This window comes from Lutjanus erythropterus, chromosome 2 (assembly GCF_056507025.1).
Source record: "Lutjanus erythropterus isolate fLutEry1 chromosome 2, fLutEry1.hap2, whole genome shotgun sequence".
Lineage (NCBI taxonomy): Eukaryota > Metazoa > Chordata > Actinopteri > Lutjaniformes > Lutjanidae > Lutjanus > Lutjanus erythropterus.
In genome coordinates, this window is record NC_139318.1 from 15,101,352 (window position 1) to 15,119,332 (window position 17,981).

A 17,981-nucleotide genomic window follows, 5' to 3' on the forward strand; every position below is an offset into this window, starting at 1 on the left:
AATACCAACACTCTTCAAAGAAGTGGTTCTTCTTTTTCGTTTTCATCTGAGCCTGTCAAACCAAGACACTGAAACCCTTTTCTTCGCCTGCAGCTGCTGCTACACTCACACAAGGCTTTCATAATTGATCACAAGTGAAGTGGGTCTTACATAAGGCATTTGTATTATTCAGCTGAACTTAAATGGCTTCTGCTGAGCAGGTTGCCACTAAAAGCCTAATGACAACTTAATGAGAATGAGTGCTGCCAGCTGGATAAATAGGGGAAATGATCGGTGTGAATAATATTTACTTATTTTACAGCATCAGCTCTGAGAGATGCACTGACTCAAAATCACCTTGTCTACATTTTTTACGTTATTCTGCATCACTTAGCTGATAGTAAATACTGTAATATCTGAGTTGTTTAACATTACAATGATTCCTCTATTTGATCTCGCACACCTGCGAGTATAAAGCTGCTCAAATTGACTCTACTTTGCTTTTTACAAACTAGTTGTGACTTTTCTATGCAGTGCACTCTTCGCCCTACTGCCATGGCTTCCTGCCTACAACACTACAGCATTCTACTCTTCTCTGTGCTCTTATCTCTGTCGGTGTGGGTGGACAGAAAATGCTCAACTTTCCAGGTTGGCTTACAAAGTGGCAAAGCTCCTTTTCGCAGGCCAGAGTAGAAAAGCATGGGCCAGCAGATAAGCGTTATTTGATTTGACCTGACATGTAAAATCTAATGGAAAACCGTCGGCTACATGAAAGTTTAAAACTCAGTTGTTGCTTTTGCAATATGTCATTGGTTTATGGATGTGATGGAGTCAGAAACCAGTCTGCCCGTACTGTTAATATTTGGAAAAGCACTTTATTTTGTTCAGAAATGGTACAGCACCTCAGCTTTTCTCTTTCTCTGTCTCTCTGTCATTCTTTCCATTCAATATTTTACAGCTAGATTCTGTTAAGAAGACAGGGGGAGGTCGAGGTTAGACAAGTTTGTAGTGGAATAAAAGAGTAGAAGTGAAATAAATAATAATGAAAAAGAAGATGGAAAAAGAAAGGAGCTTTTGCATGCTTCTTTTCTCTGCAGTGACTGATGTCAGACTGCAGACAGAGAAGGGGGGAGGGGGCACAAAGGGACCTCAGGGTAGTTGGTGAGATGTCAGCTCTGATGTATGTTTGTCGTCTCCAACTTTCTGCAGGTGCAGGTGTTTTGGGATGCAGGCGACAGAACAGTTCTTTCATTATTAGCTTTTTGCTGCCGAGAGACACTCATGCAAATATAATAATGTTACCCGTTTTAGAAATTTGGTGCTGGAGCAGCTTTAAGTAAAAGAGGAGAGGGTGAGGGAGAGAGGATGGAGGAGGACGAACATTGGATATGGAGTTAAGCTCAGTTTTCCCAATGATTAATTTGAAAAAGCAATTTAGAGAAAAAGTACTGAGAACTACAGTGTGACACATTCTCTTATTTTTTTGCAGAGCACATTTAAATTTGCCCTTCTTTGCCAATGCTTGCATTTTGTTCTGATCAGCTTCTCTCAGTGACTTTGGCTCAGCTTGCTGTTGGCTGTCTGTGAATTAACCCTTAACCTTCTGATCCTCTTTTTCTTCTCCTCTGCCCCTTTTCCCTTCTTTTTCCTTTCTCTCTCCAAATGCAACCCCCCAAATGCACACACACACACATACACACTGAACATACCAACATGTCAATGGTGACCATAGCTGGCAATGCATGTGTGGCCATGCCCCACAAAATAGGACGCATCATTGAGGGAAGTCCAGCAGACCGCTGCGGGAAGCTGAAAGTCGGCGACCGCATCCTGGCCGTGAACGGATGCTCCATCACCAACAAGTCCCACTCGGACATCGTCAACCTCATCAAGGAGGCTGGGAACACTGTCACACTACGCATCATTCCTGGAGACGGTGAGTAGAGAATGACACTTATGGACTCGAGCTGGTTTATGATCATTTGTGATTTTATTATGCGTCAGTGCAGGAGAGAGCCATGTCCAACGTAATGTTTTCAGGTTTTCTGTTCGTCCCATTTTTGTGAACGCAATTTCTCAGGAACACTTTGAGGGAATTTCTTCGAATTTTGCCTTTTTCACTCAAGTTTTTGACACAAGATTGAACTGATATAGATTTTGGTGGTCAAAGGTCACTGTGATCTTACATCCATCCCATTCTCATGTACACACATCATAAAGCTTGGAGGGAATTTCTTCAGATTTGGCTTAAACATCCACTTGGACATAAGGTGAACTGGTTGGATTTTGGTGGTCGGTGGTAAAGGTGACTGTGACCTCACATCCTTCACATTCTCATGAATGGAGGGAATGTCCTCAGGCCTGGCACAAAAGTCCTCTATGACTCTGTACTCATCTGTAAAAAAATAGTGTGTAAGTGAAGACAGCATGTTTCACGTTGTAATTTTATTCACTGAAATTAAACATGTCAAAATAGTCCCCAAAAAACTTTTTTTTTATTGAATTACCTTCAAAAACTCCACTACATGACATGAGTGTAAAGTGCAGCTTGACTGGTTGGTGGAGGCATAACTGTGGGATAGTAATTCTAGTTTGTCTAATGGTCTCTATTCCTTTGATAAAGTTTTGCCAAAATGGGGTCCCAGCAACCTAAAAGGTGCTTTCAAGGGTCCTTGTGACATTTTAGGATATTGCTAACCAGCACATTCTGACAATTTCCCATTCAGTCAGTAGCCCTCAGCCACAAACTCATATTTAACTCCAGAGTAAGAGCTTATTCATGAAGGTGGTCCAAGTGGTTTTCTCAATAGCACACTAACATCATCACACAGTACCATCATCAACTCTTGTTGGTATTACTACAGAGTGTGAGGACATTAGAGCCACAGGACAAGTCATCACTTTCCTGAGAGGTTATTATGTATGCCTGCAGTGTTGTATGAAGCAGTTTTTTGCTTTCAAAGTGACTGGAACACCCGCTGTGTTGACAGAACTGTTTCTTTGGGGATATTTGGGAACTTTCCCAGCTTTTGAGATTCTGCCATCGGCATGCCTACACTTTTAAATGATAGATACATGTGGATGTGGGTGTGTATGGGTGTGTGTCAGAGACGGAGAGGGGGGATGCAGAACTTCCTCTGTGTATATGGGTGTGTCTATTTTGTCAAAGTGGTTTTAAGGAAAAGTTGCATGTTGTGCTGTGCAGTTGAGAGCTCTCGCTACTTTGTGTTGACAGATCACCCTGGCATGCTTCACAAATACTGTTTAATTAAGTGTGTGTGTGTGCGCGCGCAAGGAAGGCGATACTCCCTGTCAACCTGCGTGCTGGTAGAAATTGGAGCTATTTGTCCGCCGCTCGTTGCTTTCCGGCTCACTTCTTATGGATGAAGATTTATTTATTTATTTTTTTTTTTCCCCGCCGAGCACTTGATGAGAACAGTGAGACAGAATTGCTCTGCCAAGAAGACACAGAGAGCAAGAGAGAAGGCGTCTGAGAGAAATAACTAGACATGCTTTATCGGAAAAGTTGTGGTTTGTATTTATGTGCATGTGTCAAACAAACAGACGCTTGTCTGACACGGACACAGAGAGAGTGACAGGAAAGGATTGTGGCGTGTGTTTCTAAGTTGAGCGACTGTTCTCTCTGTTGCCTCTGTTTACACAAGACTGAGCGTGCCTATTTTTGTGTGGATCAATCCCGTCTAAACTTTCTGACATGAATACATACCGACGCGAGAGGTTTTTCCAAGGTGAAGTCAGGTTCATTGAGCTCACCTCTCCCCTGTGTGGGAACACAGACAGAGTTTTGTAGTGAGTGATGCTCAATGCTTTTGCAATGACAAGGAGAGAACAGGCCTGGTACTCCTCCTGCTGGTGCGCAGTAATACATGCACAAAGACCTAATACCTCCATGAAAGCTCATGTCTTTGCAGCACAGACTCGAGGTGCAGACCAGGCAAGCACACCTCATTGCTTCCTATTGTGTACGAGAAGAGAGACAGGCGTGCCCAAGGTGATATGACGTGCCTTTTTTTAAAAATTAAAACCTGGAGGATATTGTGTGCTACAGCCCTCCCACTTTTCTTATCTCTTCTCCCTTTCTTTCCCTGTCCGCTCCTCTTTTTCTCCTCCTCTCTCCCCGAATTTTTCTTCTCGATTGTACCTGCTCTTGTTCCTATCTCGGCCCCATTCAGGGCAGGAGGGCATATTGCCAGGGTCGGAGACAAATTACAGAAACAGCTCAGTGCTTTTTCTCTGCGCCGTGAATGTTTTTATGCGAGGCAGAGGAGAAAAGAGGCAGTGGGTCGCGAGCGGAACGGAAAGACAGAGAGGAAACGGAGCTTATTCGATTAATTTCCAGACGGAAAACAGTCAGAGGAGAGATAAACGGAGGGAGGCGAGCAGGATGGAGGGAGTGGGGTATGCAAATGAGCAGATGGAGGGGCGAGCAGGGTTTACAGGGACAAATTTGAGGCTGGCAAAAGTGAGAAATGAGCAACAGAAAACATGTGAGATTGTAACAACCCACAGAAATTCTTATGGGGGGTTGTTCACAGCACAGACATCATGCTGAGGTACCGAGCTGAAACATTCATCACTCACAGAACTATAAGGCTCTCTTCAAGGTTGTCCTCGCCCCACCCACGCTGCAGCTTGATTGGTTGGCTTTTGCACCTCACGGGCAATGGGCAATTGAAGAGTTAAGCCAACAGCCTCTGAGGGGACTGGTGGAGGTGGAGGAGATGAATAGATGAGCGGGGAAGTGTGACCGTGAGGGGAATAGCGAGTAGGGGGACTGAGAAGAGAGGAGAGGAGGGTTGTAATCAAATCAAAGATACCTGAAAATGGCCAAGAAAGATTAGGTTGTTAAGGAGAAGAAAGGTTTCTTTATGTAGCAAGAGCGGTGTAATGATGGTCTGTTTTTGTCGTTAGAGCACGACAGCATGATTCATTGATAGCACGAAATGATTGAATCAGTGTTAAGATAAAAGACAGGAGCTTTTATGTCCCTCGAGGCTGCGACTGTATATCTTTTCTTTCAGGCAGGCAGGAGGAGCTTCAGTCCAGAGTGAGATGTCCATCTTTTGGAAGAGAAATACACTTTGACAAGCACCTCAACAACATGATTGATAGCGCAGATGTAAACCTCAGTATTCTTCTGGTGTCCCAGATCTTGGCTAAGTGGTGGAGGAAGCCTGGAGGCTGGTGGAGCTGGTGGTGGTCCCTGTGGGTCAGTTAATGTTTGTAGCTGACAGCTCCTGAATCTACACCAGTGTTCACACTGAGATCTGTGAAATATGGATTTAATTCCATCACACAGAGTCTTCCAAGACACCAGAGACACTTCTGTTGGAGTATTTTTATGGAAATTAGTGGAAGCTGTATAGAAAAAGCAAATGTCAATAAAATTTACTCAGTGAGCAAGAGGGGTTCTATATTTGCATGAGGAAAAAAGGTTCTTAGACGAATGTCTCACAGTGCTTGACATAAAAAGCAATAACTTTCTCAATAATAATCAATTCTTGAAAAGCTCTATTCATTCTTCTTCTTTTATGGACGGCAATTTGTTGGTCTGTCGACCAGTCAGTTGGTCCAACAGTTTGGTCTAAACTGAAATATTTCAACAACTGTTTCATGGATTGCCATGGAATTTGGTAAAGATGTTGCTGATGATCAGAGGATGAATTCTGGTGACTTTGGTGATCTTTGGTGAGTTTTCCCTCTAGTGCCACCATGAGACTGATGTTTATGTTTTTGAGTGAAATATATCAACAACTACTGGATTGAATTTCACACACATATTGATGTGTCCCTCAGAATGAAATGTAATAACTTTCATGATCCTATGATTTTTTTTATTTAGCACTATCATCAGGCCAAAGTTTCAATTTGTCCAATACTTTCTTTTTTGGTTTATGACCTACTAGAATGAGTGCCTTGTGGTTGTCAAGTTGCAGTTTATCTAAACTATCCAGGCTCATACTGTACTTGCAGACATTGAAGGTTTTTATTTTTTTTTTCGAAATGAAAGTGAATCATTTCCAGTGAGAAACATGCTGTCTTCACTTACAGACTATATTTATTATATGAAGACTACAGAGGACTTATAGAGAGCTGAACATCATGATGTCACTGTGAAGTTGAACTTTGATCTTTTGCATATAAAATGTCATCATCGTATCATTTTATTCTGTTAGATTTGTGCGTGAAATTTTGTCATAAATAGTGCATGAGTTCATGAGTTAGGGGCAAAAACATGTTTAGTGAGGTTATAATGATCTTGACCTTTGAACTCCAAATTCTAATTAGTTGAGTCCAAGTGGACATTTGTACCTAAATTGAATAAATGCTGTCCACATATTCTTGAGATATTGCAATCGTGAGAATGTGATAGATGTGAGGTCACAGTGGCTTTGACCTTTGACCTTCAAAATGTAGTCAGCTCATCCTTGAGTCCAGGTGGATGTTTGTGCCATGTCTGAAGAAGGTTTCCATCAAGGTGTTCTTGAGATATTGTGTTCAGACGAATGGGACAGATGGACAACCTGAAAACATGATGTCACAGAGGCATAAAAACCTGCAAAACTAATGCATGTTAGCAGCATCAATAGCATGTTTGTGTGTTAGCATGCTAAAGGGCACAATTAGTGTTTAGCTCAAAGCACCACTGTGCCAAGCAGAGCCTCACAGCGCTTCTAGCATGGTGGTAGATTCTTAGTCTTGTTTCTGTAACTGTTTTATAATGCTTTTCTTCTCTGACTCTCAACAGAGTCATCAAATGCATCTTTGTTGACCAACGCAGAGAAGATCGCCACTATAACCACCACTCACACACCTCAGCAACAGGCTGCACCTGAGGCCAGGTGAGTGTTTTGCACAACGCAGCTATAGTCCTTTAAAAAGGCAGCATAAAGTTCTTTAGTATTTCACACTGATGGTTATCTTTCTCTCTCAGGAACAACACCAAACCAAAACAGGAATCATTTGAATTTAAAGCCCCACAGGGTCCTCCTCCCCAACCCCCGACACAAGTCTCACCTCAGGTAAGAAAAGACCTTTCAGTCATCAGTTCACCTGTCACTCCAGTCATACATTCATAAATGTCATTTCTCCATCACCCCAGCTCCATCCCGCCAGCTTCCTACACACATCCACATTTGTCTTTTCACACGTACAACCAGCTGTTCCAGCACCCAAACATCCATTCATCCTCTGTCCCTTCACGCATCAATCAGTCCACCCACCCAACCTCCCAAGGGCAAACAGAGTACATTTTTATTTATTTATTTTCTCCTTTACGTCTACCTGCTGGCGTTATCAGAGCCCATGCATTAAGGAGAGCCTGTCTGCTTTCAAAGCAAGCCCTCAGTCCACTGTGTTCACTGCTGAATTAATCTGGCGCTGTGGAGATGGCTCTCACAGATAGCATTGATCCCTCAGCAGAGGAGATTAGGAGGGCGTGAAGACAGGAGCTGCTGTGGCTGTCTGCCCGTCCTTGTGGTGCCCAGCCTCTCTGTCTCTCTCTGTCTGTGTCTGTGTCCTCTCCCTTTGTCCACCCAGAGCCCGAGGCATCAATAATTCAGCATCCTTACACCTGAGCATATGCATGTACACACACACACATACACACACACAGTCTGGCCCATCTATTAAATAGGTATGACTTTCCTGAAGGTGGCATTTGTCCCATGCTCCTGAAATAGGAGTCCACTTCAAAGGACACACAAACACACACACTTCTAATCTGAATCACAAGCCTTAATGCAAATGTGTCTTTCTCCCTCCCTCTCCTGCTGTGTGTGTGCGTGTGTATGTGTGTATGTGTGTGTGGTCTGTCTACATCAGGATGCTGAGTTCTACTCAGTGGACCTGGAGCGAGACAACAAAGGGTTTGGCTTCAGCCTGCGGGGAGGCAGAGAATACAACATGGACCTCTACGTGCTGAGGCTAGCTGAGGACGGAGCGGCCGTCCGTAACGGAAAGATGAGGGTACGGACACAATGCACCAGTACTAACAGCATGAAAACATTCACATACCAGAAATAATTAAATATTTCCAAATATCAGGCCCAGTTTAGACACACAGAAGATGCCACAGGCTTCTCTTGTCATGTTTTGTCAAAGTGGCACTCCACTGATTTTTACACACAAAGTTCATGTTACTTGTACCATCATAAGGAGTGATACCAGCATCTGAGAACAGTTCTGTCAAGTCTTTTGTGGCTCTGGCGGAGTTTTCTAAAGTTTGCGAAACTAGTCCATGATGATGTCATCAGGGTTATCTTGGCTTGATGTGAAGACTATAATTTTATGAGAGAAAGTCTGCTTTACAAAATAGGGCTGTGGGGTTTGCAAGTCTAATGAAAGAAGGAGATCTCAGCCTCAGCTGCACTGACTTTTCTTTCTGAATGTGGCTCTCGCAAGTCTTGCAACTTTGGTGGCCAATAATACTAATCCACTGGAGTACCCCTTAATATTATATTCAATTATAAACTATTGTGCATTTTTCTATGTACTCTTGTGCCCCTTGAAAATGAGATCTTAGCCTCAATGGGGCTTACATTATTAAATAAAGGTTATATGCAGCTGTGATTGCAGTAGTCACTCTGTAACTGGAATAATTCCAAATGAATTGCAGGATAACAATATTAAGCTGCATTCAGCAGCACTCAAAGATTCCCCTGGAGTCCACTGTCCATTTGGACTGTTTCGACACATAAATGAACACTTCCCTCAACTGTTTTGTTTCAAATAATTTTACCATGCAACTTTATGTTTTATGACATTACGTCTGCAGTACATAACTAGAGAATTTCTTAATGCTTGATCAGTGCAATGTTTGCTAATCATCGCTATAAATGCTTAACAATAAGAAAGGAACAATGAATGGTAGGACTGTGGTATAACAATAAAGTACATATTGAACTGCTGCTGGAGTCCAAAAATGTTCAGCTTCCTAACAGTGTATTTTTTCAACTATTACAATGGGTTTTTAAATGGTTTATTTGACTTAAGAAGTTGGGGGATTTTCTCAGCCCATAAAGGAACACTTAATCTGTCAGCTTATCTGAAAAATCATCAAAATTGACTCTTTGCTCTGTGCTTTAGTAACACATGAGCAAACTTCATACACTGGAAAACCTCTATCAGTTCTCTCCTTCCCTGTTTCCTGTGCTTACTATTGCTGAATGTTATGCTGAAATGAAAACCAAATCTAGAAGATGACTAAAATATGTTTGTGGGGGACTGAAAAAGTATGTGGTGTGTGTGTCTTGACTAGAAGGGAAACCTAGATTTGCGAAACTCTCGCAAGATTGTTTCATCATTGTGCACATTGTATAAACTGATTCAGATTCATACTGTGGTTAAGATCTGCTTAGGTTTAGGGACAAAAACACCTGGTTAGGGACAGATGAAGATAAAAATGGTCACTCTTGTGACTGGGTCTGGGGTTCCCTTTCAGACAAAACCCTGAGGTTCTGCCTTGTACCAGTCTTGCTCAACTGTTATTGGTGCACATAGCAAAAAGGGGGTGGAACATAGGAAGAATAAGCCAGAGATACATGATTTTCATTGGAAAGTGCTGCACATATCTGCACACAGCACAACTACATGTCTTACAAACAATTGTTATTGAACTGATTATGATGTGTGATAATTGCCCACTTTCAGGTGCAGTCTAAGCCAGTTGACTGCTGATTAACACAAGGGCTGATGATACTGCCTCAAAGACTTTACAGTCATCAGAATAATGTTATCTATCAATATAATTGCTTGTGCATAATGCATCCTCGAATTACTGCGAGCTGTACTTCGCTGAATACAAACACAGTCGCCTCCAGGCTTGAGCACGTAGGAGGGTTCACCGTGTGAGTGAAATATCAAAACACAAGGCACACAAACATTGCAGAGTCACCGAACACACAGTACCTGCTGACAGAATACGTATATTTTAATTAATTAACGTCTCCTGACCAGCTTATAAAATGGCGTTCAAACAAGCCACAGAACCTGTCATGAAACTGTAATATTTAACCTTTATTTTGATTAATTGCATGAACCAGTAGCACTTCCCCTGGGCTTCCTGATTGAATATACAATGTGGGGCTAATTGATTCTCCCTGATGTGTTTGCAGTGTGAGACATATGCAGAGCCTGTTGGCAGATACTGGATGCCTGTGAGCTACAAGGGAGTTTTTGATATATGTTAATACGCTACACTTAGGAAGTGTGTGGGTGTGCATGAATTAGCACATTTGTACACACATATATGAATACATACGTTTGTGTTTGTGCGCCTTATTAGAGGAGATAATAATAGTAGCAGCTCTGTGAAGCAGAGAGAGGTGTCAGTGAGAGATCCATATTCTGCCAGAGAGGAATTCCCTCTGCGCAGACAGCACTGACGGATAACTCGAGGCATGGAGGCAGAGAAGCAAAAAGTGTTTCTTCTGGCTCCTGCCTTTTCCCCCCTCACCCTCTCATTTTTCTCTCTCAGCCTCTCAGTTGCTGCTTTTCGATGCAATTAGCCCTCTCTGGAAACTGTTGATTAGATAAAAAATTGTTGCTGTTGTGTGGTTTGCCGTTCAGAGCATTCAATATGTAACTTCTCCTCAATCTGTCCTCCCTTTCCTTCCCTTCTGCTGTCACCGTGTCCCTTTGAACCTTCGTGCCTCTCATCTTCCCTCTTGTGTACTTTCTTCCCCACTGTCACTTGTTTTCCTGCATTCTGTCGTGCTCTGCTGTCTCTGACTTTTGCTGTCGCTCCCTTTTTTTCCCCTCTGATTTACCTCTTCTCCCTTTCCATCTTCACCTGTCACCCTGTCGCTCCTCACTGCCTCCCACCATTTTTTTTTCCTTTCCTTCCTGCTCTTCTTCCTTTTTCCTAGGTTGGAGATGAAATCCTGGAGATCAACGGCGAGAGCACCAAGGGCATGAAGCACGCACGAGCCATCGAGCTCATCAAGAGCGGAGGCCGGCGTGCGCATCTGGTGCTCAAGAGGGGTGACGGCTCGGTGCCCGAATATGGTGGGTCAATCTACGAAAACATTCCCTTCTCCCCCATCTTCACGCCCTGAGCCAGGGACGCCCAGTGGACGGTGGTGGGTCGAAGGGGAAAGAACTATAATTACCCTCCCGGGACCCTTCACCCATCCCTGGGACAAACCCGCCAGGGAGGGGGAGGAGGTTGATTGGTCTTTGGGTGTCTTTCTGGTGGAGGTCATTCCTGGGCTTTTGGGATTTTGGGGGGGTAAGCAGGGGTGGAGGTGCTCCTGTGGGTGCTGTCGCCCCCTCCTGCTGTCACCTGCTCTCAGTTTCCATGTCATCCCGCTGTCACTTTTCACCTTCTGGCCACTGAGCAAAAGCACTCCGCTGGGACTTTACAGAAAGGTGGTGGGTGTGATTTCATTCAGCGCTCCATGAAAACAGAAAACTGTTTACAGGGTTTGAATGACCAGAGTAGTGAAAATAAATGTTTCTTTTGGGTAAGAAGTATTAACTGAGGGCTCCAAATCCTCATTAAACACTAATTTAGCGTTAAGAGGAAAAAGAAAACTTGATCCATTTGCATCCCGTGATAAAATGGGACATCTCGCAGCTTTCGGTTAGGACGTGACACAAACGTATTTATGATATTTATTGAAGGTGAATGTAAGCTACTGAACTCGTAAGGGTTTTCAAGTGAGAACTGTATTGAAAGAAGAGGCAGTCTGATGCTTTTTTTGCCATTTCAACAAGAAAATCTCACGATACTGTGCTCGACATTACTCACTAATCCATGGATTTTTATTTTGCACCCACTGTTAATGTCATTGAAAAGCTGTGATGATGATAGGAACTCCACCCATCCCCATTCAAAAAGAAAAAGCTCCAATTATATAGACGTTTTTGTACAGTGATGAAAAGAATAGAGGCAAGTATTTTTGTTCCATGTACAGAGCCATGAATCGAAGCCACATATTAATGGATAAAAGTCTATTGCTGCATGAACTTGTCAAAAGTGTAAATTGGATTTTTTTTTTCCTTCTATTGTCTATTTTCCATAATATTTATGGAACGTTTCTTTTTTTAATCGTATTGACCAGTTTTGATTGATAGTCACGAGTCATCATAAATGTTTTCTTTTTCTTTTTGTTACTGTTTTTTTGAGTGGAGATGCATTTGCCTGTCTTGAAAAGTTCATCAATGTAATTTTATTTTGCGCTAAGAATGTGCTGTCTTAACCTGCACCGATATGACATCATGTGAACTTGTATATTTTGGATCATTGTTTGTACTTTTTAGTTGGCACAACCTTCGGCAGTCTTGCCAGTATTTCTTTTGATTTCTGTCAGCAATGTAAAACTGCTTCATACGCTGTTGTTGTGGGTGTGCAAGTCTCACTGTCTTTTATTTTTGGGGGTTTGGGGTTTTCTGCTGCTTCTGTGTCCACATGTTTAGGTGTGTGGGTTAGTGTGTCTGAGTGTGTGTGCGCGCTTGGTTCCAGGACTTAACTGATGGTTTCCACTGAAGGGGTTTGGGCAATTTCCTGGACTGTTTCTTTCTTCTGAATGACTCAATGATCAAATAAACACATTTTTTTCATTGAAAAATCAGCACAATAATTCTCCTTTTTCTTCCTTCAAAGTTCCAAAGCGATCTAAACCCTGTGCTCTTCTCTTTTTTTCTGTTTTTTTTTGTATCTTCCCTTCTTCCCGTATTGTGCTGGGCTCTTGTCTTCCTTCAGGGATGGTCGCTCCCCATCTCACTGCATGTATGAGAAATGACAAGATGGGGGAGGCCTCTGTCCTCCAAAATCAGACCACGGTTTGTAACTGTCCTCCCCTGTTGTCTGGCTCTCCCTCCCTCCCTCCCACTTGCTGTCTTTCTGTTTCTCTGTCCCTCTCTGTCTTTCTCCATCCTGATCTTTGTGTGGTGTGGCCTCAACTCACCCATGTCCATGCTCTACTCCATGCATACAGATCCATTCACCCAAAATGCATTGCCAATGCCGCCGCTGCCGTAGCCGCTGTAATAGATACTTAATGCGTATGACTGCACCAGGTGCATTTGGGTGACAAGTCCAAAGGTGAAGTGAGTGTTAGTTTGGTCTTGTTAAATAGTTGAGATATTCACATGACTTCAGACCATCAAAGAACATTGTCTTTGTTAGTGCTAGGTTTCTGCTGTAGTTAAAGTCTTGCGATCAGTTGCACCAACTCTTCTTTACTAAGCATGGTCCTAACTTCCAAATCGGTCTTTGTTAAGTCCAGTCCTTTAGGATGGACTTTTTGGTTATTTGCACTAACCAAACTTGATAAACCAAACAGTCTTAGAGATGTGCACCCATGTGAATTCCCACGCATCTCTGGATATTGCACACATGCACAGTTGATCAGGTCTGTCTGCATAGTCACAACGAATAGGGAGTACATGGATGTGCACACAGAGCCTACACCGAAACCCTCTGATGATGAAATTGACATCACATGGCCCCCAGCGGGCCCTTGCTCACGGAGGCGGAAAACATAATGACAGCTTAAGTTGGTCTTTCATCATCAATAGTGGTCATAATTTTTTTTTTCATTTTAAATTCAAATTCCCCCCATGTATTGTCCCTTTCACAGCCAACTCATACTGTTTGGTACATAGAGAGAAAAATGTTTGGCTGTAATTGTGCTTGGGCTGAAATATGCTAAGGAGGACTGGGTTCAGATCAGGTTCAGACAGAATTTTGTCTAGCTTTGGTCTTTTCGGGCTCAACTTTTCAGGCCAGATTAAAGTTCTACTTTACATTGTTTCCACCAACCAAACTTATCAAACCAAACGGTCTTAGCAGTGCACATCCATGTGAATTCCCACACATCTATGGCTGTTGCCTAGCAAAGTGCGTTGCAAGGATACATTGTTAACTATCTGCTATTGTTGTCTTAACTTGTAGCGAATCAAGTCGCATCTGTGATAACGTTATGGAGGATCAAAGTAAAAGAAAAGGCAATTTCACTGACACTGAGATGTGAAGATGAACAGAGCTGTACAGCTGGCACAAGGAAACACTGACAGTTCAACGTAATAACAAATAACAGGAAGCAGATGACTTGGAGAGAAATAAGGGAGGACATAAATGATTGTTCTGACTTGGGCAGCCTTCGTTCAGAAAATGATGTACAGCAAAAGCTGTGAAGACCTCCTGAGCAAGGCAAAGACAGACATTTCTTTGAGAAAAAATCATCAAACCGGTGGGACTCCTTTCCTGAAAACCTCAGTATACAGTATACAGTGACATCGTTGTTAATGTCTTTGTTAATCATTGTAAAGTCAATATCCAAGTCATGCCATTGTGATTCCAGATCCCATTCAGTTTTACAGGATGTGTTATTGAAAGTTGTGACTATAGAGACGGCCCAGATTTTGACTTTATATCTGTTCCTGACCTGTCTTAGCGAGAAGAAGGATTAAGCTTAGAAGGTGCAACTGGTGTAACTATTAGATCAGACTTAGCATGCCACATTAAAACCAACTTAGCTTAAGGCCAGCTGTAAGCCCAGTTCGTGCAACCAGCCCCTGCAGTTGTAGTCTTTCCTTAAAATGTAGACGTGTGGACATATTGACAAGTAGCACTAGGTAGAAGAATGTTGACATGTAATTCTAATAGTTGGATAATCAACAAAGCACTGTGGTGGCTGTAGATGATTCTGTGAGACTAAGAGAATGAACGTCCTAAAGGTAGCACAGTTAAAATTGATGTAAAATTGTGGGGATCATTAAATTCTTCTTGTCTTTGTAAAATGCCACCTAAACCGTACATGTTGTTACTGAGCATTTAATTTGCTTTAAACGTTTACAAAGTGTCTAAGGCATCATGTCAGTGCATGAAAGAGCATGGCTAATCAGTACAATCAAGCAGCATCATCAACATTCAGCACATTGGTACTGACTGTACGCAGCCTCCAGTCCAGCCGACCGACCAGCCACGTCCCATTTTGCTTCAGAGAGGTGACCCCAGGTTGACCTGGGAACAGGTTTGTTGTGGGTAACAAGTCTCCTCAACAAATGGCTGCCTTTATGTCACTGCCTTTATTATCATGTGTAAGCTACACTAGTGTTTTACCATTGGCTGTCGCTGTGCCATCTAACAATGAGCCATCTTTGCTGGCATTAACATCAGAATGGCTTCCATTGGAAATGTTCTCAGCTTCATGTCTGAGTTATTCAGCATGGTTGATGTGAAACAGGAGCTTTTAGAGTCTAGATGCATGTTTGATCCTCCTTCCCTCGTCTGTATGTCACACTGTGTTGCAGACGGCAGCCCCAACGACAGCAGCGCAGCCAACCCAGCCTCAGGGTTACAAAACGCTGCGGAAGTGAGCACCCTGCCCCCAACCAACGCGCCATCGGAGTCAAGCTACCCACCAGAACCCCACCAATCATCCCGGAGCAAGAAGGAGCCGACCCGCCACTCTACCGGCACCGGCAAGCAGTCCCATTCCAAACACCGCCACCGCTCCCCCAACAAGAAAACCAGCACGGGAAAACACAAGGGGAAAAAGTCCACGGGGACGCTGTTCAAGAAGAAGGATGGCAAGGGAAGTGACGGCCACCGCCACCATTCCAGCGGGCACCACCGCAGCCGCCACCGTTCACCTGACAAGGGGAACCGGTCACGCAGTGCAGAAAACACCCTGGATAGCCGTCACGGGGGACACCGCCATGGCCGCTCTCCTGACAGACGCCACGGTCACCACTCCTCCTCTCATCACCGTCACCGCTCGCCCCACCGCTCTCCTCACCGTTCGCCTCGCCGCTCACCACACCGCCACAGGTCCCCCCACCGGTCCCGACACCACTCCCCCACCAGACGCCACGCCCACTCCTCAGACCCCTACCGTCGGTACACCTCCCCTGAGAGACAGAGCCGCAGCAACGAGAAGCCCAATGGGGACGAGGCCGTATTGACGGAGCCGCCCAAGTCTCCTGAACCCAGCCTCCCTTTCGAGGACAGCATCCTTCGCGAGGCCCCTGCCCTGGACCGCCTGAACAGGGAGGCCACGCTTCCACCACTGCGCAGGGAGGAGGACCGCCTGTTTGGGGAGGACAGCCTGCTGATGAGAGCCTCCTCCATGGATCGAGCCCTCGGGGGGGACAGCTTGTTGAGGGACGTGGCATCCCGCAGCCAGAGGGACACCTACAGGGACGCCACCTTGCCCAGAGTGCGCACCCCCGACTCAGATTCAGCCTACAAGAGGTACAGCTCACTACTGAGGGGGCGCTCACCTGAGAGGACGGAGAGGAACGGGCGCTATGCCAGCCGAGGCAGTTCCCCGGAGCCGCAGTACCGAACCCGTAGCCTGGGACGAGACATCTCCCCGATCAGGAGCTTCAGGAGGGACGACTCTGAGGACGAAGAGGACGATGACAACTTTGTAGCGGCTAAGGTGAGAGAGTACTACAGCACGCTCAAGAATAACAGCAGTCATTCATCCAAGCCCGCGCTCCCTGAGCCCAAGAAGACCTACAAGGAGAACCCCAAAGACCTGAGCATCTGATTGGACGGCTGTCAGCCAATCACAACCACTACCCACAGAACACCTCAAGTACTCACCCCATTACCACTTGGTTCTACAGAAATACACCTGATTGTGAACACACACATATATATATACACACACACACACACAAGACAACACACACTTGCACACAAACACATTATGTAACAATGTTGAGTTACTAACAAGACAGTGATTCCAAAATGACTTTTGAAAGCTGTTTTTTTTTTTCTCTTTTTTTAATTGTATGTTTATTTTTCATTTTTTTTCTTGTTTTTGGTTAAAGCATTCTACATTTACAGTGACTCAGACTTTTCCAGAAAATGTAAAACCATAAAAAACAATGATGTGCCTAACAGTTCCATTAATGAGCGACATTTTGGTTTTGATTTGATATGTGACGGGCATTTTGTTGCCGCACTGTCAGATGATGAAATGTATGTACTTTTCCACGAGGATCCCATGGAAGTACCGCGCACCTGGATCACTGTAACCGGTGCTCACAATGATGCTGTGCATGTCTTTACCGGTTTCAATGTCTCTCTCTTTCTCTCTCTCTGTCTCGCTCGCTCTAATTCTCTCTCTGTCTGTCTTTCTTTCTAACTCTCCCTCTCTCTCTCGCTCTCTCTCTTTCTCTCTAACTCTCTCTCTCCCCAGTGCCACTGTTTTTTAGACATTTGACCAGACTATAGCACAAGCCTGCATTTGTTTGTATATTTTTGACAGTTTGCAGTATGTGTACATTCAGAGGTGATCATTTTAAATGAATGAAGGGAAAATTAAAACTTAAACTATGATGATGATGATGATGATGATGATGATGTTAAAATAAAATAATATATTCAACAAACAAACAAGTGTGTGGTTGTTTTTGTTTTGGTCTCTTTGGTTATCACAGCCATTAGAGTCATTTTGGGACATTAAAGGACCAGTGTGTAATATTTACAGGGATCTATTGGAAGAATATGGTGGAGATGTAATATAGTGTTCAGAGAATGTTTTCATAGTAATAAGATTTTTGTGTGATTTTGTTACCTTACAGTGAGCTCTTTATATCTACAGACAGTGTTGGGTCAGAATACTTTCAAATGTTGTCAGTTATTGATTACAAATCAAACACTTAAAATATTGCATCTTAGAAGAAGATAAAATAGATGCAGCAACAAAAAAATCACAAATATTCTTTTTTTTTGAACAGCTCAAAACATTTTCAATGCAAAATTGCATTTTGCATTTATTCTATAGCGAGGTTCACCCAAAAGTGCAGCACTTGTCTACAATGTACTTTTTATGAGTTAATAGAGTTTGGGTTATTATTAAAAAAAGTTTCATAATTTTTACAAAAGCCATTTTTTAAAGATGTTATCAAAACTGTAATTAAATAATCCCCAATGTAACAATTATCTGCAAACACAACTTTCAAAGGTAATCTGGGTTGATTATAGTGACCTATTTTTTGTAATTATGTTATCCTGA

At 43.4% G+C, this 17,981-nt stretch overlaps 1 protein-coding gene across 11 annotated transcripts in view; it reads left to right on the top strand.

The window, feature by feature from the left end:
- Positions 1-17,362, top strand: part of magi1b (membrane associated guanylate kinase, WW and PDZ domain containing 1b) — a 187,716-nt gene extending 170,354 nt beyond the window's left edge. For 9 of the 11 annotated variants that reach the window (XM_084729343.1, XM_084729359.1, XM_084729350.1 and 6 more), the window contains 6 exons: positions 1,712-1,915; positions 6,749-6,842; positions 6,935-7,022; positions 7,825-7,968; positions 10,869-11,007; positions 15,262-17,362. In XM_084729343.1, coding sequence (XP_084585469.1) covers positions 1,712-1,915; positions 6,749-6,842; positions 6,935-7,022; positions 7,825-7,968; positions 10,869-11,007; positions 15,262-16,505 — 1,913 coding nt within the window. In that variant the 3' untranslated portion in view covers positions 16,506-17,362. Of the gene's footprint in view, positions 1-1,711; positions 1,916-6,748; positions 6,843-6,934; positions 7,023-7,824; positions 7,969-10,868; positions 12,576-15,261 lie in introns of those variants that run through there. The other 2 variants (XM_084729376.1, XM_084729419.1) reach the window with 2 other exon arrangements.
- The last annotated feature ends 619 nt before the right edge of the window (positions 17,363-17,981 follow it).